The sequence below is a fragment of the Phyllostomus discolor genome, chromosome 7 (genome assembly GCF_004126475.2).
Source record: "Phyllostomus discolor isolate MPI-MPIP mPhyDis1 chromosome 7, mPhyDis1.pri.v3, whole genome shotgun sequence".
NCBI classification, from domain to species: Eukaryota; Metazoa; Chordata; class Mammalia; order Chiroptera; family Phyllostomidae; genus Phyllostomus; species Phyllostomus discolor.
The window spans coordinates 96,023,697-96,046,222 of NC_040909.2; the positions used below are offsets into that span (position 1 = coordinate 96,023,697).

Sequence of the window (22,526 nt, forward strand, 5' to 3'; positions counted from 1 at the left end):
GACTGTGCAGCTTTTGAATAAAAAACCTCTTTCCTTTTCTCATTAAACCTCTGCCTCCGGAATTTGCCTATGGGTGCTGGTGGGCAGCCAAACCCCATTTCTGTTCAGTAATAGGCCCCTGCTTCTAAGATCTCTATCTACTGTAGCTATTGCCTCCCCTGTACCCACTTATCCCTTCCTTTCAGATTTCTGTTCAGAAATCCATGTCTTCTTGGGGTGTTTTCCAAAACCTCCAAGCAATTCTCCAATTCTCAGTGAACATCAACTGTGTGTCCTACAAATTTAACTCGATTCTGACACTATCTACTTGGAGACAGTATCAGGTCTCACAGCTTAAGGGTTCAGTCCTACCAGACTGCCCCTACTTTAGACAACAATTCTAAGTACAAGAGGCCACTTGTACTGCTTGCTGACTGACAGGCTGAATAAATCGGAGTTCCTGGTACCCTCACCTTACATCTGAAAATTTGCCACACTGTCTCACAGTGCTCACAGGGAAACGTTTACTTACATTTACCTGTTTGTTGTAAAAGGATACCACTCAGGAACAGCCACGTGGAGAGTAACACTCTCCTGGCACACCACCCTCCCAGCACCTTCACGTGTTCGCCAACCCAGAAGTTCATCAAATCTCTCATTGTCCAAGAGTGTTTACAGAGCTCTATCTGTGCAAACCTTTCCTTTCCTAGAGATTGGTTGGTGGACCTGAAAGTTCCAATGCTAGTCTTTTGCTGACCAGTCCCACCATGAGGCTCTATAGGGACCCTACCTGAAGTCACTTCATTAGCATAAACTCAGGTGTGACCAAAAAAGGACCTCCTTATGACTAACAAAAGACTCCCATCACACAGGAATTTCCAAGGGTTTTAGGAACTCTGTGCTGTAAATCAGAATAAAGACCAAATATATTTCTTATTATACCACACCTCCTCATGAATCTAGTGAGATTCAAGGATGGGCCTCTTTGTCTACAACAGTATTTTTTAGCAGATGGCACAACTAGCATTTTTTGGGCTGGCCAGGTCTTTGCTCTGCAAGAAACTACTGTTAAGCTGATTTATGCCTCCAACCTCTCCAACCTCTCTAATGTAATCACACTTGCAGTGTTCACTGATTAACCGCTAAATAATAAATCCAATGCACGGGCATTTTCATCTTATAATTTCTAATCTTTCTCTTAGATGCATTAATTAAATCTTTCTTCAAAAATTCTTTTTTCTTGCCCTGGTGTGTAGTTCAGTTGGTTGGAGCTATGCCAAGGTTGTGGGTTAGATCCCCATCAGGGCACATACAAGACTCAACCAATTAATGAATGGAAAAGTGGAACAAGTTGATGTTTCTTACTCTCTCCCTTCCTCTTGGAAAAAAAGTCAATAAAAAAATTTTCTCTTCTTTTGGTGTCTGTACTACCATCCTCTGATGCATAAGTTCTTAGCCCGGGGTCTGTGACCACATAGATATGGATGAGAGGGGTGCTTCAAAGCAACGTGTAACTAACATTAGTCACTGGGTTTTATAGGAAGGTTCACCTAAGGACTTGGAAATAAATTTGTACCTTGTAAGTTTATTTTAAAATTCAACAATGACGTGGTGAAAATATAACATTGAAAGCTTCGCACGTTCTTGGCACTGCATGGCAACCGTATGATTTTGGTATTATTTTCCCCATTTTACAGATTAAGAAACTGAAGTGCAGATAGAATCAATGGCTTAGCTAAGTCATATAGTAAGTAATTAATGAGACAGAGGGCTTAATATACTGTAAAATGAAGCTATAGGAGTGACCTAAAGTCCAGATTGGATCCCACAGCCAGAACTTGGTAATTTGACTGAATTTGTTAAGGTGTCAGAAGCAACTGTCTATCAGAAGGAGGATTGGTTAGCCTTAGAAACTCAAAAAAAGGAAGATCTCAGATAAAAAATGGCATTCTCTATTGAAATACCACTCAGGGGAGTTTTTCACTCATCAGAGTATTTGGTGCTTGGTTAAGGCCATTGGGAGAGGGTTACAAATGCCTTCAGAGGCCACACAGAAGTCGTGCAGCTCAGAGTGACGCAACAGGGTATGGTCAGACTGATGATAAGAGAGAGTCAATGAGATGACAAAAGGCATTAAGAGTCACAAATGTTCTTCCCTGTAAAGAGTACCATAAAAGTGAGATGGATGCTTTATGTTGTCTTAGCTTGAAGTCATTATTTCCATATTCTTCACTTTTAGTCCAGGATAAGAAAAAGCAAATTGTTGCATGGATTTTACATATTCCTGTGTCTTGGACAGTCATATCTTACTGTAATCTGCTTTTAAATATCAGACTCACAAACTAGGTGAATGCAAGTCCATTCCTGAAAGACAAATTTACTCTTGCTGTAAAGACAAGTCAGGTTTCTAAGCTGAGTTACTATGTACACCATCCTGTGAGTTCCCTTGGGAGACCCAATATACCCCTTCTGCACGAACATAAACTGTCCATCACTTCCTGTTGGAGGACAAATGCATTTTTCTTATGTGTTACATGCTGGTGACTTCTAAATTTGTATATTTTGAGGTCAGATCTCTCATTAGACCCATACATCCAGCTTCCAGCACTGCCACTTAGCTGTCATGATATGAGAAATTACTTAACCTCTTTTAAGTCTCAGCCTCTTTCTCTATGAAGGTTATACATTTAAAAATAACTATATCAGATTTGTTGTGAAGTTTAGAGGATTAGAGGTTGTCTGTTACATATTTTCAGCTGCAAAAAACTTCTAGGAAATTTTAACAATAATTGTCAGAGACTCAATAGATAAACAGGTAATGGATACACATATATACTCTATAACAGAGGAACCACCAACATCTATCAGGTACGTGAAAAAACATTTGGCCCCAACAGCAATACCAGCTATATGGCATTTCTATCTCTAGTTCAGACCACTGCCCCAGACTCCAAACTTAAACGTCCAACTGCTCATTTGACATCTCTCCTTGGATGTCTGTCGGCATCTCAATTGACCTGTCCAAAACAGAATGTTTGATTCTCCTCTTTCCTACACCCCTCATCTTCTCCTGGATCAATTAATTGCACTACACTGTTCATCAGGCAAAATAGGAATCTGCTTGTTTCTTCCCAGGTCTTCCTTATACACTGCATCATGGAGCTGGCCTGGCTAGACCTTGGATCTTGAATGGTGCCTGGACCCACCCAGAAGCCAGAGGGGAATGATATGGTTAAGTTCCTCAGAGAGTCAGGGTGGGCACATACTCTCCCTCTTTCCTCACAGAGCAATCCCATCCTTTCTGGAAGCTCACTTTCAAAACTATACCAGCAGAGCAGGAGGAAAAAAACAAGGGTTAGGAGAACCTGATCTGCCTAGACACCCACCTCGGTGATTTGGGGCAACCAACTATTTCCAGGGGCTGGGTTACAGTTTTCTTCCTAACCCACAAATTATCTTTTCTTCTAGCCTCAAGGCCAGCCCCCCTCACCTGTACCCATCCCATAATTTCCAGTCCTCCTCCGGTGGTTACCAAACTTCTAGGAACCTCTCCTATGAAGTCAAAATGAAATCTATCTCTGTGCTTCAGTCTTTGTGATGTGTAAGGGGCTCCAAAGGGCAGGGATCTGGGCAGGGCCTCTCTCCTCTAAGACAGGCAGTGAGCCTGCTTATCACTTCCTTCCAGAATGTAGTTCTTCCTCGTAATAAGCTACTACTGGTTTTGGTGTGTTCTATAAAGCCTTTTGTGATAATTTAGTTCTCTATGACAGAATAATTTTTATCAATTTTATCATTCATCTTTATTGCTTTTATTGCCTATTCTGTTAATCTTTATGAACTGGTTTTCATAAATAAATTAGGAGTCTGTAATTTCTCATTAGTTTTAATAGAAGCATTGCAGTTACAATGATTTATTAGAGATATCTCAACTTTTTAAATAAATTTCCACTTTATGTTAGATTTTTTCTTCCAAGTCTTGGAAGATACATATCCTGAGTTGAAAAGTTCTACAACAGTTATTATACCTTGCACTAACCTACATATGTTCCATGCGGTAGACAGAAATCCAGTGTGGTAGGCAGAAACTGAAGATGGCCCCCCAGATCTTCACTCCCTGGCATACATATACTTCACCCAGTTGTTTAATCAAATTCTAATTTACATGCTTATGGGGATTTTGCAGATGCAAGTACTGTCCTAAATCAACTGACTTCAAGATAGGAAGATTGTCCTGGGTGGGCCAGACCCAATCAATTAAGTTTTAAAAAGGGACGGGCCCTTCAGGACAGAGAGATTCAAAGCACGAAGGATTAAAAATGAGGAAGATGCTCTATTGTCGGCTTTGAAGATGGACACAGCCATGGGACAAGGAAAGCAGGCAGCCCCTGGCCGCTGAGAGCAGGTCCTGGCTAACAGCCAGCAAGTAAATAGAAACCTCAGTCCTTCAACTGCAAGAAGCTGAATCCTGCCACACCACATGAGCCTGGAAAAGGGCCCCAAGCTCCAGATGAGAATGCAGCTAAGCTGATGCCTTGATTTTAGTTTTGTGAGACCCTGAGTAGAGAACCCATTCACACCAGGCCGGACTTCTGCCTGACAGATTAGTGAAATAAAAAATGGGTATTGTTTTCTGCTCCTAAGTTTGTGGTATTTTGTTACACAGCAATAGAAAACTAATCCTGTAGGATACGCTTACATTGAGATATGACCTCTACAAATTACAATGTGGTATGAGTCAGCACAATAGGAACTGCAGTATTCTTGGAAGCCTTTTCTATACTGGACACCTTGCAATAATTCAAATACACACACAAGTGACTGAATAAATATTTCTTTTCTTTTTTTTCAAACAAGGAATTTTATCTGTTGTGCAAAGAGAGGGTTATTTGGCTCCCAGACGGTTCTGGGCTCCATTAAGACTATTCATTTCACAGCTCTAGCCCCAGTTCCCTTAGAGATTGAGAGATCCAAAGGCCTGTGATCAAGGACACTGATGGGTGCAACCCACACTCTGGCTCCAGTGAAATTCCTGACGTTTGAGGTGTGTGGGGGCTGTGGACGTGGTGTTCCCAGTCCTACCACAGCTCCTGAGACAGCAGGTTTAGCAGTGGAAGGTTGCTAGCAATGGGAGACAGTTCCCTTTATTGTAGATTGCTGCATTCGTGGCCCGATCCTGCTTACCCTGATTTCAGATCTGCAGCATTCTTGTGTAGCCTCCATTCTGGTCTTGGTACCCAGAAGCCAGTACTTGAAACAGCTTTGGGATCAAGTCTTTCTCTGTGAGCCAGAAGTCAGTCATTCGTACGGCTCGTCCACTGGTGTCTCCTAGCTTCCCATCTTGTCCACATGCATCCCTGACACCTCAATACATTCATGTCACACTAGTCCCTGTGGAGAGCAAAACCTGAAGCCGAGTTTAGAGCATGAGCAGTAGAGCAAGGACTCAGACGGGTGATACTACCCCTCAGTATGCACAGTACAGTATGGTGAACAACATGTGCCTAACAGAGCTGATGTAAACAACATGTGTTTACTGAACCTGAGAAAAACACATTTACAAAAGACTGTGCAAAAAACATGACTTTGCAATCAAAGAAGCATAAAAGCAGACTTCGGACCATAGACAACGCATCCAGAGAGCAAGTCACCTTGAGATGTCCTGCATGTTCCACCTCAGGACACAGAGCTCTGCCGCAACCTGTCCCTCTGGCTCTGCCTTGCAAGAAGTGGACAGACTGGACCGGACCTGATTTGGACTCTTGGGACTTGGGTTCATTATCCCCTAATTCTCTTGTGTGATGTTATTGATGACTGTTGATGATGTTTCTGAGTAATGATTAGTGTTATTAGGTTATTACAGATTTGAATTGAATATGCATTAATAAAAGCTGAGTGAATGGCATAGTCACCTGCATGGACTCACTGTTATTCCTTAGTGACAGCGTTACCTGTAGGGCTGGTGGCCATATAGATGGTGCTTTCAATTCTTAAGGTCTGTGTCAAACCACCAGAGTGGGGATTAAGGGCTGACTTGCAGGAAAGACTCTATCACTAAACTAAACATTTGCTGATGATAGTCCCATAAGCAAGTTCTGCAATAGGTGGATGCATGACTCAGGCCAAGGCCAAGGTGGCTGAATACACAGCCATGGGGGATGGTGGCAGTGACCCACAACAGAATGTTGCATAAATGTTTCTTATGAATCTAAATGTGTCCCCAACTCAATTCCTCCTTAACCAGTATAAAAAAAAATCTGTGGATACTCTAGCACCTCCTAAAACAAAGGGAAGTGTGACAGGAAGTCTGAGTGGACAGGGAGAGAGAGAACAGCATTCATAGATTAAGATTTAAATACAGGGTCTGGCACAAAAAATGTCCCTTTTTTATTACAAAATCATAGGCATGTAATTCCATAACATAACAAAATCACCCAACCACCCTATATAACATTTTAGGTGAAATTTTCAAATTAAAACTATATATTATTACACCCATATTGTTACCCTACCAACCACAATCAGGCATTACTTCTGGCTGGACCCTATATTTCACTTTTGCAAATTTTATAAAAACAGGAAAGGAAAGGAAAGGAAAGGAAAGGAAAGGAAAGGAAAGGAAAGGAAAGGAAAGGAAAGGAAAGGAAAGGAAAGGAAAGGAAAGGAAAGGAAAAGAAATTGACCATATGAGCACATTTGCCTTAGGAAGGGTTTGTTCAAGTGAGAGACCCAGAGTGTAAGCTTCATTAGCTTTGTGGTAAATCTCTCTCTCTGTATCTATCTGAGCACCTGGCACAGTACCCGGCATAGGAATGATAGGTCTCAATTCCTTCTTATACAGGTATATTAAATTAATCATTGAATAGTTGTTTACTTCAGTGATTTAGTGACTTTAAAATTTTCTTAAGTGGATTAATGTTAATTAAGGGATGGTTGTATAATGAGTCCACTCTCAATAAAAAAGTGGGTTACATATAATAAAACATATTGTAATCTCTGCCTGTTTCCAAGAAAGAAAATGTAAATAATTCGACTTTTATGTTTCAAATAGTAATTTAAGAGTCTTCATCTGTTCTTTCATAAATAATAGCTTATCTCAGGGTTCAGATTAGATAATCTCACATTTGGTGTTTAGATTCAGCGTCTTTTGGAGTGAAGTGAAAGGAAAACCTTCCAGAAGTGCATTCAGTCAATTCAAAGAGGAAGCAGGATCTAGTTCTAACAAGGTTTTTGCCTATAATTGATTTTTGTAAAGGAAAAAATAACCAAAAGTATAGTATAACAATGCTGAATAATCTGTTCCTTCTAACAGATGCTTTTGTATTATAATTTGTGTCAAAGCAGTATCAAGAAAATTAAAATATCCATTTACTAAGAGTAAAAAATGTTCCCCATTAAGTCTAGTAATGAAAACTTCAAGATAAGATTCTAAAAATGACATAAGCCTCCAGTTCTTCTAATAAAGATCACTAAACTACAGTACCAGAAAAGACTATTAGGGAATAAGATGACAGTCAAACTTCTACTTGTTGGTACCTGAAACTTGCTTAATTAAAGGCAATGCTTCCCCTACCTCCACTTAATGCAGACTTTTTTTTAACCTGAAACTTAAAATACATAATCAGCTATTAATATAAAAGTTTTCACAGTTAGGAAAGTATTGAGGTCCCATAAAAGTATTCAGAAGAAGCTAATGAAGAAGTAGAAATGCACAGTTAATGAAATTGATGTGTTGTTTACTCTGTTGAACCCCCTGAATCCCTAAGGATTTAGGATGGAAACGACTGTTTCAAAAAATCCTTTTAAGGAGCTACACTGTCGCTGTATTCTATCCTTAAAACAATTGCTTTGAAGTGTAATTTTTAAAAACTGAAAAATGTTTTTGTCTTCCTTTTCTCACTGTAAAATAATTATTTTCTGGGTCCGTTACTTTTTAGAAGCACATAAAACCAAAACCACAATAAACTTCTTTATAGACTCATCTATTTATAGCAAATTATATTGTAGACAGGTTAAATGAAGCTGATTTGACCTGAAGTGTATCTGATTCAGATGGTTAGACATTTATTAGACCCTTGTTTTCACTTCTTGAGCTCTTCAGGTTCTGGTAGCCAGCTTCTAAGATGACTCCCAATGATCCTTGCCTGTGGTGTTAATGCCCTTACGTAGTCCCATCCTGCATTTTACCATAGTAGGTCTGTGGGACCAAGTGATGACACGTGACTCTGAGGCTAGATCATAAAAGACTTTTGAGGTTTTGGCCTTGTGCTTTTTCTTATATCACTCCCTCTGGGAGAAATCGGCTTCCACATCACGAGGATACTTAAGCAATCCTATGGGAGGTGCATGTGGTAAAGAACTAAGGCCCTCACCAACAGCCATGTGACACAGCCATTGTAGAAGTGGATCCTCCAGTCCCAGTCCAGCCTTCAGATGACTTCAGCCTTGGCTGAAAGATTAACTACAACCCCCCAAAAGACCCCAAGCCAGAATCAGCCAGATAAGCTGCTCCTAGATTTCTGATGCACAAAAATTTGCGAGAATAAGCGTTGACTGCTGTCTTAAGGTTGAACTACAGTTTCACATAATCTGTTCATTTGAAGAAGTTCTTGAGACTTGATCCCCAGATTCCTTAAATTGAGAAATTTAAGAGCAGCAGAAGTATGCAACAATTCTTGGATCAAATCTAAATTGCCTTGCAGATTTTTAAATGTGAGCCTTTAGATGTAATCTCAATTTTTGAAGAACAAATTCATCCTTTCAATAACAACTTTTATTTTTAAAAATAAGAAAATTTGGGAAAACATATTCCTATTTTCTCTATATTAGAAGTGAAATGTGACTGTGTGGTGGTCATTTTCCCTGTTTAATGCCGTATGTTGAAAATTCTCATCATAAGATTGTAAGAAGCAGAGCTAAAGATTAGACAGGAGGGAGTGGAGAGAGAAGACGGTTGAAATGTGATCTCATAATTCCCTAAACCACTTACTTTCTAAGATCCCCTTTTACACCAAAGATAGTGACAGAAGGATTTCTCTGTCCCACCTCCCAATGGGACAGAACTACCTTATTGTTTCCTCAAAAAGGGAGTGAAAATCCAAAATTTAAAGATGTGTAGGAGTAAAGATTAAAATAAATTGAACTACTTACAGAAGTTGTAAATGAGACTGGTGCAGCCATTGTGGAAAACAGTATGGAATTTCCTCAGAAAACTAAAAATAGAACTGACTTTTGACCCAGCAATTCCACTGCTGGAAACATACCTTAAGAAACCTGAAACACCTATGCACCCCAATGTTCATAGCAGCACAATTTACAATAGCCAAGTGCTGGAAACAACCTAAGTGTCCATCAGTAAATGAGTGGATCAAAAAACTGGTACATTTACACAATGGAATAGTATGCAGTGCAGAAAGAAGGAAGGAGCTCCTACCCTTTTTGACAGCATGGATGGAACTGGATGCTAAGTGAAATAAGTCAGGCAGTGAAAGACAAATACCATATGATCTCACCTATAAGTGGAACCTAATCAACAAAACAAACAAATGAGCAAAAAAGAACCAGAGATATAGAAATAAAGAACAAACTGACAGGGACCACAGGGGATGGGAAAGAGGGATAATGGAGGAAAGAAGGGGAACATGTGCAAAGGGCCCATGGACAAGGACAATGGGGAAGAGACGGTCTTTGGGAGCAGGTGATGGACTGGGCAGGGAAGAGCAATGGGGGAAAAATGAGGACAACTGTAAGACAATAAAGCAACTGAACAATAAAAACAATTTTTATTAAAGAAGTTGTAAATGGTTCTCTCTTCAACATAATTTTAAGAATACTCCTCATGCATCCCCATTCTCATTCCAACTTTTCCAAAACAAGGAACACCTACCAATTAAAACAAGACACAGAACACATTAGAGATAAATGGAGAGTAGGGTTTGAAGCAATTCCATGGTGTAGTTTCCGCTGACAAACACAGAAAAATGCAAAGAATAAAATATCACTGATGTTATATGGTTGGTCTTTTAATATACTTAGATACATGTGCAGAAAATCATTCACCCACAGTTTGGTATACGTACCCTCTCTTAGTAATAATGTGCTTTTCAGAGTGTTCTCAGATCTACCTCTTGGCGATTTCATTATATAAGCCACCAGAATTATTATCTCTATGAACATATGACAAAAAGTTTGAAGATAATTTTTTTAAGGTTAGCTAGTAGTGTCAGGAAAGAGACTATAACTTAGGCCTCGTGGAATCCAATAGTGGGCCTTTCTCCAGACCACTTTCTCTGCTGAAAGCATTATGCAAATATTAAGGACTTTAAAAAGTGGTTAATTTAAGAACACTATTCTGGTTTTTAACTCAAGTTTTATATTAATTATTAATTCAAAATATTTTATGTAGTTATAGTTTTAATCCACTATAAAATAAGCTATTATTATTCCAACATTCACTGTTTCTCTGGTCCAGGCACTCATGTAGGTCCCTTGTATTACTAATAATCAGTCTATTGGTAAAAAAATAACAAAAAGAAAGTTTCTTCAGCCATCTATATACTTATTGGCTAAGGATGTGAATATGCAATCATTCACTTTGCATTCTTCAAGTAAGCTTGTGAAGGATGAGTAGAATGGAAGAGAAAACAGTCATACCTGGCTTTGACAAGTGGTCAAAATAGGTCATGCATAGAAAAGTAAAACGGAGCATTAAGTGGGTTGCCCAACTAGAATAGAACTAGCAGATCAGGTGGATAAGGTGAACAAAGTACAATGGAGAAGCACCTGGAACTACTAGGTTAAAGCAAGAACTACGAAAGATAATGCCCTTAAAGGCTCAGCTTAAATAGTCTGCTTCCATAAAATCTACCTTCATTTCCCAGAACAAAATGCTGTCCTCTAAAATAACATAGTACCTCTCCTGTAGCCTTTGCCAGGCCAAAGCCACTCATGACTCAGTACAAAAAGATTTGAACCTCATGTAAGGCAGGGTCTTCATTAGCCCCATTTAACTCCTACTGGTCTTAGTGACACGCTGTAGGTGGACAATAAGGAGAGGATAAAAGGAAGAAGGAAATGACTTCAACGTTTATTTAATGTCTACTGTGAACTTGACATTGTGCTAGATGCTTTACTTACACCATCTCGTGAAAAAATATGGCTTAGACAATTTAGTAATTTATCCAAGACCACTCAGTTGTAGGTAGTAAATCCAAGATTTGAAACTAGTTCTTCCTCCAAAATTGGTACTGAGCTTATGAGTATTTGCTGCAAAATTAGTTCTGTCATGATATTTAGACATGGCTAAAAAGGGCACTTCGCAGTGGTTCTTAATTATTTCTAGGTTATAGACTTGTGCAAGAATCTTTCCTATAAAATTTTATATAGGCAAATATGTACAACATTTTGCATACCATTTCTGGAGGATCAGAGCCCCTGAGTTCATTCAAGAACTGGCCAAGGAAACCAAAGTAAGAACCAATGAACGACAATATTCCAGGCCACTGTTTTTTTTACCCCGGTCCACCCTGCCTTTCTTCCCACAGCTCAGAGCAATCAAAACCAGAGAAAATGTAAACACATGAAAAGTGTGGCTAAGAAGTAAATGCAAAATTCCAGTACTATATTATGCTACAAAATGTCATGGAGAACTAGAATAAGGGGAACTTGGAGAATATAGTCTTTTAATCTTTAAATTTCAGTTATGACCTTCACAACATAAATGATGTAAGACTGAGAGATGACATTATTGAAATGCATTCCCAAGGGAGTGAAACAGCTAAAAATCAAACTGAACGGAAGATAACAGGAAGTGATTTCCTGTGATTACCTATTATCACTTAAGAGAAGAGTGGTTTATTTCTATTATTTTGCCTGAGGAATCTTTCTTGAAAAATGTTTTTGAATTTCAGGGATAAATGTTTTAAATGGAGTTTCTGTGGTTTTTATTTTTTACCCTGTATTGTTTCAAAAAGGACTTAAAACAGCATATAGGCTTAGAGAAATATTATGAAGTACATATAGGAAAAAATAAACACAGAGACATAAAACAGAGACAGAAATGTAGCTGATTTTAAAACATGAATTTGTATTGTGATTGTCTTTATTCTCTCAAGGTAATTTTAAAAAATTATGCAGCACCAAATGTTTTATGTATTAAATACATATTTTCATAATTTACAAAATATCTTCATATACATTATCTCCTTCGATCCTAAATTTATTTTGTGAGACAATTATTATCTACATTTTCCAGATAAGAAAACAGAGGCTCAAGGAAAGACTTGACAATTGAGCCCTCGTTTTTTTGAGATGACAGAGCTCTGCAGCAACTGACACAACAATTCCTGTGCACAAATAAGGAATGCATCCCAGTTCTACATAAGAACAACATTCATTTGACTCTTCTGAGCCTGACATTTTCATAAGAGGATTACTAACTATTTTACAGGTGGCTTTCAATCTGGAGGTTGGATAGACATCAAATTCAAGAACTTTAGACTTGAAACAGCCCTGTTAGGTAACACTTAACTCCTTCACTTTATAGATGGGTACACTGCTCTAAGAAGCCAAATGATTTGTCAGTCAGTTAGTGGTAGGGCCAAGATCAAAAGCCAGGTTTCCTAATCTCTTTTCTGTACTCCACTTTGCCTCTCTAATGCTGCTATGGCGTTATGTCCATTTCTGATTTCTGACCTTTCTGTTCAGTTTCCCTTGTGTCCACTAGGTAAAGTTCTTTGTGCATATTGGTATGGCTACAAAACCCTTTATGACCTGCTCTAACAGTATAGGAATCTTCCTGACTCTTAAGGATGCTAGGCTTTTGTGTAAGACCCTGAGAGACTTGTCCTGTTGGGGCTATAAAGCCATACCTCTGAGGGTGGTAGGAAATTGGATTTCTCTTGGAAGGAGGGGACATTCTTTTTTAAAAGATTTTATTTATTTATTTTTAGAGAGGGAGGGAGAGAAACGTTATTGTGTAGTTGCCTCTCCAGCACCCCTTACTGGAGACCTGGCCTGCAACCCAGGCATATGCCCTGACTGGGAATCGAAACAGTGACCTTTTGGTTTTTGCAGGCAGGTGCTCAATCCACTCAGCCACACCACCTAGGGCAAAGGGGACATTCTTAATGTGTATCACCAGTGAAGACCCAGAGAAGGCATTCCAATGGGAGGGACAAATGGGCTCTGGAACCTGGGCAGAGACATTCTCTCTCCCAAAGAAAAGAGGAGTGAACCAGATTATGCAATTCCTGGTAACTTTCATGTCAAATCCTTGTAAACAACCCCTGAACCTTTAGTAAAATCCCCTCCAAATACTCCAGAAAAAAACCTGTTGAGTTCACACTTGGCAAGGCCATTCAAATCATGTAGCAACCAACCACAGCTGGCCCAGCATGAAGGTGTTAATAGAATTATCTGAAATACCCGAAGAGAGAGGCAAGTATTAGGCAACTGGAACCAGGCCACTAAATCCCAGTCACTTCCGCCTTTACACAACTTTAAATTCCCTGAACAGATCCATGAACTTTGCACATTGTTCCTTGGGCCTAAAACTTCAGTTCGTTTCCCTAAACTTTTGTCCTTTTGACAATTCTTATAATTCATATACGCCTGGGTCAGACATCATCTTCTGGTGTCCGGTAACCTTTCCTGACACTGACTCTGTCCTGTATTTCCCCTTCTAAAATTTGTGCTGCTTTACTACATAGTCTGCCTTCAGTTGTAATTGCTAGGGGTGTGGGAAACAAAATAAGTACTCACAAAGTATTAGTTCAATGAACAAAAAAGTTATTTGTTTAGTCTCTTAAATGCATTTTTCAATAGGTAATTCGTGAATACTGCAAAAAAAATTCGAATCGTATGTGAATAATTGTGAAACATAGCTCTTCCCTCAATCATACCCCTCCCTTGGTGCCAGTTGTTTCCTTTCAGATTGACTATACAAATATGGGCATTTAAGTATATTACTGTCATTTTTTAAAATATATATTGATACAACAAAATATAACTTATAATTTATTGTATAAGTGATTGTTACATATATGTAAATAACATGTAACATAAACATACAATTATACACTGAGTCTTGTGCTTGGTTTTCACTTAATGTAAATCAGCCTTTTTATATTTTTAAGAGCCCCATAGTATTGTACCGTAGGAATATAACAGTATTGACTTCGTATTCCCTTATTTATGGTTTCGAATACATAAACACTTGCATTTTCACTGTCGAGCCCCAGTTCCCAGGTTCAGAAACACCATCGCACACCAACCCACCTCACTCAGGGTCCTGCATTGAAACACCTTTTCACGAGCCAAGGGCCGGGCCTTACGCCGAACGCGACCTTCCCACCACGTGTCCCAAGCCCCTTCCGCAAAACGGGAAGACGTGGCACCGGCGCGCGTCGCAGCGGCAGAACCGAACTCTCCCCTCTGCACCGCCAACTTCTAGCTTCTGGGATCACCAGCACCAAGTTGCAGGAACAACCAGCGCCGGGTCACGCCCGGCTGCTGGCGGACCGGGCGAGGCCGGGTTGGCGCTGGGCGGGGCTGCGGCCGGGAAGTGGGGCGCCACCGGCGTAGGGGCTCCTCCCCTTTACTTCCACTGTACCAGTGGCCGAAGCCCTTCCGGGTCAGCGCGGAGGCGGGGCGGAGGTGCAGGGGTGGCTGTTATTGTTTCACTAGGCTCGGTCGGGCGCTTGTCTCCCACCGCTACGCGAGTGTCAGTTTGTCCGGCGTGTCAGCCCTTCACTCCCGGCTGCGGACGGCGACGGGCGGCTGCTGCGGCGGGCGGAGCCTGGCGTTTGGAGGCGGAGAGGCGCCGGGTGAGGGGCGCGGAGGAGGAGGAGGAGGAGCAGTAGCGGGAGGAGGAGCCGTGAGCCCTGGCACGGAGCGGCCGCGGCCATGGCGTACGCCTATCTCTTCAAGTACATCATCATTGGCGACACAGGTGAGGGCCCCAGACGCGGCCGAGCGGGTGTCGGCTGTCTACAGGCCCCGGCTGAGCAGCAGGCGGCGGCTGGCCGCGGCAGCGCGCCGCCGACGCCGCCCCGCTCCTCCCTCCGGGCCGCGCCGCTCCATTTCCGCAGTGCTGGAGCTGGTGACGTGGGCACTGCGAGAGCCGCGGCCTGGACGGGCCGGGTCCGCAGCCCCCGCCCCGAGCAGCCCTGCAGCTGGGGCCTGGCAGCCCTTTACGGTGGTTGATGTGGGAAGTGTGTGACAGGAGGGGATGCCCAACCCAGGGCCTTCAGGGCCTGGCTCAGATAATTGCGGTCCCTCGCCAGGGCTTCTCATTTGGGGGCCTTTCCGCCACCCCGGAGAAAGAAAAGGGGAGGCAGAGGAGAGCAGAAGGTGATGGGTGGAATTCCTGAACAGTCCCACCTTCTCCGACCTATAAGCATTTGCCTAGACCTGGGCAAAGCGCTGTCTCGTGTGGGACAGCCAGCTTAGAAGGAAACCCTTAAAAAATTATTTTTTCCCTAATTCTTTCAATTCCCAACTCAGAATTAATTACATGCCATTACTTGACGGCTGAGGAATCCCTTTCGATGTAATTAAAACATGAAATAGTTCTGTAGACTTGCCACGTGTAAACTGGGGTCATTTGATAATAATGCAAGTACTCTGGGTGTGTGCGTGTGTGTCTGGGTGTTGGGGACACTGATTTTTTTCCATACATCAAATCCAGGTCACAACTGCCAATTTTCAGGTGACCTGATGTCTATCTGAAGCAGAAAGGCAGATATTCTTATCTAAAATAGCATCTTACTGTATTTCGTTGATAAGTACAACTTGTAAAATATTTCTTAATACCTGTGATTTTGGTATTATTTGGAATCTAATGATAAAACTTAGGCTTCCTCAGGTGTTATAACTACTAATATCCCGGAGTCTGGTTTCACTGATGACTCCTGCACAGCTCTGGACCCTTGACACAACTTTGGAAATGTACGCTGCAGCTTGTGGTTGCACTAGGGATATAGCGGGTTCAATCAGAAAGCTAGAAGCATGTTGATTGCTGCCTAAAAGAAAAACTTTTTGCAGTAAATAAGATCTTTTAGCTAGGTTTTCTGGTGCATGTCTATATGGAAAATGATGATTTTCTATGGAAAATCCCAGGTAAAGCAGTGGTTTGCAAATGTTTACTAGCAAATTTACATATTTAAAAAAATACTGTGGCATATTTCGAAGGAAAAGAAGGTGGGAGTCTAAAGCTTACCCCAAATTTTGATTCAGGCTGTAAAAACAAGACTGAAGGTGGACTTCACCTTAACTTGACAAGTGGGAGAGTGATGTGGACGGCTAGTAGTAGTTAAGATTCAGATTAGTCTTTGCAAGTTGACTTCTTTCAGATTCTTTATTGAGCATCTACTATGGGTGAGGTATTGTGTTAGGAGTAGTGGGGCTGCAAATGTTAGCATGTTGGTGCTGTTCTCGTGTATTTTGTTATAATTCAAAAACAATCCTGAGGGAGTTCAGAAGGAACACACTCCTTTAATGTCATTGCTTTTGTTATCACTAGGTCAGGCACTGAATACTTGACACTGGACTCAATGCTGCAGTACTTCGTCCTCACACCAGTTCAGCCTGCATAGTTTACTGTCAGATTAATCTTCCTGAAACATGAGACTATTCCTCTGCTCACATTGTTTTGTTTGACCTTGAAGGAACCCCATATTTTAGCCCCATTTACTTTTCATTATTCCCTACCTTGCTTCTGCCAGTGAGGCCCAGTGGCTTTTATTCTGGTCTTTGCTGCTCTCTCTGTGTGGAGTGTCTCCTCTGTGAAATTCTATTAGCCTTTCATAGCCTAACCTGGGTCTTCCATAATGCTTTCAGAGTCAACATATATTGAGTTCTCATGATGTGTCAGGCTTTTCCTGGTATGCTGGCTGGAAGTGACTACCTAATACCTGCATATATCTCACTTTGTATCATCTTTCTGATATTTTCCTTCAAGGGGGTAAACTGTTCCTGGAAGTACAGCAACACCGGGTTGATGAGTGGAGTGGATGGGGCAAGCTTCTATCCTATCTTCCTGCTCTAAAAGTCTATTTAATATGTTATTCTCAAGTGTAGTTATCTGTTCTGTCAGTTTAATATATGATCTTAGCCAAAAAGCTGAGAAGTGTATAATTTTTCTAATATTAATCCCAGAATGTTACTTTGCGTGGGCATCTGTGTTTGATTTCTATACTTCTTGAGGGCAGAAAAGGTGTTTTGTGTGGCTTTGTATTTTAAGAAGAGCCTAGTAGAAGATAGGCCCTATACATTTAATTAAATTACTGAAAGAACGGCCAGACAAGCTACTCTGTTCCTATTAATATACATTCATAACTTGACAGCAAACTTCTGTTAACCCCATTCTGCCACTTACTTACTGTTGACTTTGGTTGAAATGCTTTAGCATGTTACTTTAATTCACAGTATACCCAAGATGATATTAAATCAGTAGTGTGAGATCTATCTTGATTTTTTAAAAAGTCATAGTGTGAAAAATACATATCTTAAAATGAAGTAAATCTCTGCTTTCCCTGTTTCTCATTTTCTCTGGCCTACAAAAGAGTCATTAGCAATCCCAACTTTCAGTAGTGAGACAAAGTGAGGACAGATGTACCATGCTCATTTCCCTTTTCAGAATCCCCTCTTTCATAGAAGAGTGTTTGAAAACATTTCACAAGATCATGGTGATACTGTTGAAATATGTGTTTTCTTGCTGTTTGACCAAAGGCAGTTAAAATATTTTAGCTTTAAAATTTTTCACTGGTAGTGTCTTATTCCTGAAAAATCATTTAGGAAAATGTGTCATTTAGATCTAGATATAGAGTGGGAATTGGTTTTTAACAAGCATGGCCTAATATCATAGACAGGTAATTATCAAGTATAGAGAGAGAAAAAATGTAATAGATTTATAATTGTTGCTCCTAAAATTCTGGCATCTACCTGCCATTTTAATTTTAACTTCATCACTAATCTTCTCTCCCCTTTTCTGCCATTCAGCTAGCCTAGGCACACAAAAGCACACATGCCTTGTATTCTATTTGAAATACCCCTTCCTGCTGTGCACTCCCCCCTCACCTGGCCAAAAACAAAGCAAGGTTAGGTCTGAATTTTTTCACCTGACCAATTCCTATTCACCCATTCTTTCAAGACCATAACAAACCCTACCACTCCTTATTGCATTTTTCTGGTCCCCTTCACTTTGTTCTTTTGAGGACAAGGTACTATGTAAGAAAATAAACAAGACCAGCCTGGTTATACATTATTGTATCATTTCAGTGTATTTCATTAATTGAGATATAATTGACATAAAAACATCGTATTAGTTTCAAGTGTACAACATAATGATTTGATATATATATATTGTAAAATGATTACTACAGTAAGTTTAGTTAACACTTATTGCCACACATATTTACAAAATATTTTTTCTTTTGATGAGAACTTTTTAAAATTTACTCTTAGCATCTTTCAACTGTAAAATATAGTGTTGTTAACTATACTCTTCATGCTGTACTTCACACCCCCAGGACTTATTTTTCTTGTAACTGGAAGTTTGTATTAATACCTTTGACTGCCTTCACCACATACACTCTAAATAATTAATTAATATGTTAATTAAATTAATTATTTGCCTGTCTGGAAAGCTTTTGACTTTGTCTTAAATGTAAAGATGGGTCTTTCAGTGTCAGAAATTTTTAATAGATAAGTATAAGTGGATGAGTCCTTGGTGGGGGAGGTGTTAACAAGGTTTTACCAGGAAGGTGATATTTGAAATAAAATTGGAATGACGAGTAGGGATTTTCCAGGTGGACAGGTAGAAATGTCTGGTACGTAGTTGGAAGTACCTGTTTGCAGCCCAGTGGATCAATCTTACTGGCGGTTATAAAAAGAGAGAGATTCTGGGAAGTTAAAAGTAGAGCCATTTTATTGAAGACTTGGAGTGTGAAAGAGAAGGAAGGAATGAGAAGTTTAGAGTTGGTTGTAAGATCAGATTGGCTGTGTGTGTGTGTGTGTGTGTGCGCGCACATGCATGCGTATGTGTACGTGTTAACATAGGGGACATTTGAGGTTGAAATGAAAGTATGAGAGCAACAGCAAAATCCTAAAGGATTCTCACAGAGGTTATCCAACCTTTTGGCGTCTCTGGCCTACATTGGAAGAAGAGGAGTTGTCTTGGGCCACATATTAAATATATAAACACTAATGAAAACTGATAAGCAAAAAAAGGTTTTGAGTAAATTTATAATTTTGTGTTGGGCCGCATTCATAGCTGTCCTGGGCCATGTGCGGCCCACAGGTCATGGGTTGGACACCCCTGCTAGTACTTTAGAGTTATGACAAAAGGAAGCCCTTTTCCTGTGGGAGACTCAAAGTTGAGTTTCTTTAAAGAAACTTAAGAATCACTGAAGGTGTTTTTTTTTAAAGACTCAGATTTTGATTTGAGAAGTTGATTCTCAAATCAAATCTTCAGAAAACAAACTTGCAACTACATGGATAGACCTAGAGAGTATTATGCTAAGTGAAATAAGTCAGACAGAGAAAGACAGATACCATATGATCTCACTTATATGTGGAATCTAAAAAACAAACTAATTGAACAAAACAAACCTAAAGATACAGATAAGAAATTGATGGTTGCCAGGTGGGAAGGGGGATTGGTGGGATGGGTGAAAAGCGGGGAGGAGTTAAGATGTACATATTGTCATATATTAAAACAGTCATGGGGGATGTAAAGTACAGCATAGGAAATATAGTCCATAGTCTTGTAATAACTGTGTATGGTGTCAGATGGGTACTAGACTTATTTTGGTGATCACTCGGTAAGTTATATACAGTAAATGTCCAATCACTGCATTGTATACCTGAAACTAATATAATAGTGTATGTCAACTGTAATTGAAAAATAAATATTTAAAAAAAAAACTGGGGAATTCAGAGGTAGAAAAATCCCATTAAAATGTTTTAGTTATGGAATGTGAGTATTTTAGATAAATAATGTATATTCAAAGTTTAATAGTTTTGAAGATTAGTACTAAATCAAACACCCATGCTAAAGAAATACAGATCCTCATCACATACCTCTCCTTTTTTTTTAAATATATCTTATTGATTATGCTATTACAGTTGTCCCATTATACCTCTCCTTCTTTACCAGGCTTCCACTAGCCTGAAGTCTGTATTAATTTTTCTCTTACTTTTCTTCATAGATGTGTTAGTCACTTATGCATTTCTAAACTATATTGTTTAGGTTTTTAAATGTGTGTAGTGGTTTTATTAAATCAGAGAGCTAAAACATATTTGAAACATACTTTTAAAAAATTTATTGATTGATTTTAGAGAGAAAGCAGAATGTGGAAAAGAAGCTGATTTGTTGTTCTACTTATTTATGCTTTCATTGGTTGATTTTTCTTCTCTCTTTTTAAAATATTTTATTTATTTTTAGAGAGAGGGGAAGGGAGGGAGAAGGAGAGGGAAATATCAAAGTATGAGAGACACACAGATCTGTTGCCTCTCATGCACCCCCAAACTGGGGACCTAGCCTGCAACCCAGGCATGTGCTCTGACCGGGAATCAAACTGGTGACCTTTCAGCTCACAAACCAGCACTCAGTCCACTGAGCTACACTACCCAGGGCTCATTGGTTGATTTTTATAAGTGTCCTGACTAGGGATTGAAGCCACAACTTGGCATAATGGGACAGTGCTCTAACCAATTCAGTTACCTGGCCAGGGCTGAAACATACTTTTTAACATAATCTGAAATTTAGACAGTATACTTCTGTTATACTTAAATTATTGCTTTATGCATATTATTTGTAGTCTTTCAAGATTTTGGACCAGCACTTTCGTTTTCTTTCTCTCCTAACCAGCTTATTTGCTATTTGTTTCCCCCAATATTTATATTTCTCCTGAGACTTTATATTGAACCATAGAGGCCTTGACCTGTATTTTAATTTTTCCTGCTTCTCCACTTTCCTAGTGAACCTGCCTACTCATCTCAAACAATGTCCCTCTCTGCTTTCTCAGTGTTCCTGTCTTTTTGTCCAGTTCCTGCTCCTCCTCCAACAAGAAATTAATTTTTTTTATTGTCCCCACTGCTTCCCTCTCCTATTTTATCTTGCCAGCTCTCCTCCTCTTGTAGTCACCAGGAATTTTGCTGTTTTATTTGAGCAGATCCTAATTTTGCTAGCTCAGCTGTTTTTCCCTCTCACTCTGGTCCAGCTGTTCTTACTCCATTTTGTTATTCTCTGCTCATCCTCAGTCTGTGAGTGAGGCTGTGTCTGTTGCTACAAAGATGCAAACACTTGTCCCCTTTTCTAACTTCATTTTTTACACAAAACTTTCCCATTTGATTCTGTCAGCTGCGTTTATTTGCAAAATTGTAATACTCTACATTCTAGCTGTTATCCTTCACTTGGAAGCAAAGGACACCTGGCAACAAGGTGCTAGCTGGATTCCCTCTATGATATGCATGCATAGTCACCGACTTTAATTCCTGCAGTGTTTGTCAACTCAGATGACTTGGATCTCATCCTTGGAGATGCTGTTTTAGCAGATCTGCAGTGAATTCTGGACACCTGTGTTTTGTAAAAGCATTGTTCCTAGTAGTAGTAATAGTAGTAGTACTATGACATTCCCCCTCTACTGGTCAGTCGTGGGCCTTTTTTGTTTGACTGTTTTTCTAAAATAGATTCTTTTTTTATTGCCACATTTTCTGCTTTCTTGGATTTTAAGTCATGCGTAAGTATATCCAGGCTGAATTTATATAGAATTTTGTATCACATTAGCTTTTGGCACTATGTCTATGTAGTAGATTCTCATGAGGAATTTGGTATACTTTTTATAGTTAATACACAATATCAAAAGCTTTTTATCTTTTAGTCCTTCAACAGATACAAGAAGTTACCATTCTATAGATGATGAAACTGAGCTATGTCATTTGGGGCAACTTATTTACTTATTTCTTCCCTCCTCTTACTCATACCTCTTATAAGTTTTTACTTTTAATAACTGCGATATGAGGTAGCTCTATATGTTTCTCCCAGTATTCTCTTCAAAATATTCCCATATTCAGGTGTAGTTGACAGTTAGCTGTGTTCCTGTTAAAATGGAGGGGGAAAGGAAGAAAATAAATATTGATGGATGCATGCTGCAGTGATATTTTTAAAAGCAAGAGACGATGCCTGGCACAAAGTTGGTGTTTTAGAAAACCATGAATGTGTTCTAGGTAGCCTCTGCTGGGTAGAATGCATGCATTGACCAATTTATTTCCCCTGTTCAAAAAGGATTAAGGACCCTATTATTAAAAAATGTTTAGTTTTTTTAATTTTGAGAGTACATTTATTAAAGCTGAGGACAGTGAAACAAGGAAGGGCTTAGGAGAGAAAAGCAACAAGAAAGAACCTATGCAGGGCTGCTCTGGCTCTCTAGAAACATTATGAGAAAGTGAGCTGGCAGTGCTGCTGTTGCCTCCCTAGGAAGTAAAAGTCACAGTGACAGAAGTGAGCCAAGACGGGGCTGCTTTTAGCCCCCTGAAAAGTCAGAGAA

At 39.8% G+C, this 22,526-nt stretch overlaps 1 protein-coding gene, 1 long non-coding RNA gene and 1 pseudogene across 2 annotated transcripts in view; 1 reads left to right on the forward strand and 2 right to left on the reverse strand.

The window, feature by feature from the left end:
- Positions 1 to 5,266: 5,266 nt before the first annotated feature.
- LOC118501710 lies at positions 5,267 to 14,479 on the reverse strand. Its single transcript, XR_004904353.1, has 2 exons — positions 14,254 to 14,479; positions 5,267 to 5,367 (listed from the first exon to the last, which is right to left on the reverse strand). It is a non-coding gene; the product is annotated as an uncharacterized LOC118501710 (long non-coding RNA).
- A 121-nt stretch (positions 14,480 to 14,600) lies between these two features.
- The window catches only part of RAB2A (RAB2A, member RAS oncogene family), an 89,767-nt gene continuing 81,841 nt past the window's right edge, over positions 14,601 to 22,526 (forward strand). Inside the window, exon 1 of the mRNA XM_028533633.2 lies at positions 14,601 to 14,926. Coding sequence (XP_028389434.1) covers positions 14,881 to 14,926 — 46 coding nt within the window. The 5' untranslated portion in view covers positions 14,601 to 14,880. The remainder of the gene's footprint in view (positions 14,927 to 22,526) is intronic.
- On the reverse strand, positions 16,935 to 17,109 carry LOC114514917 (annotated as a pseudogene).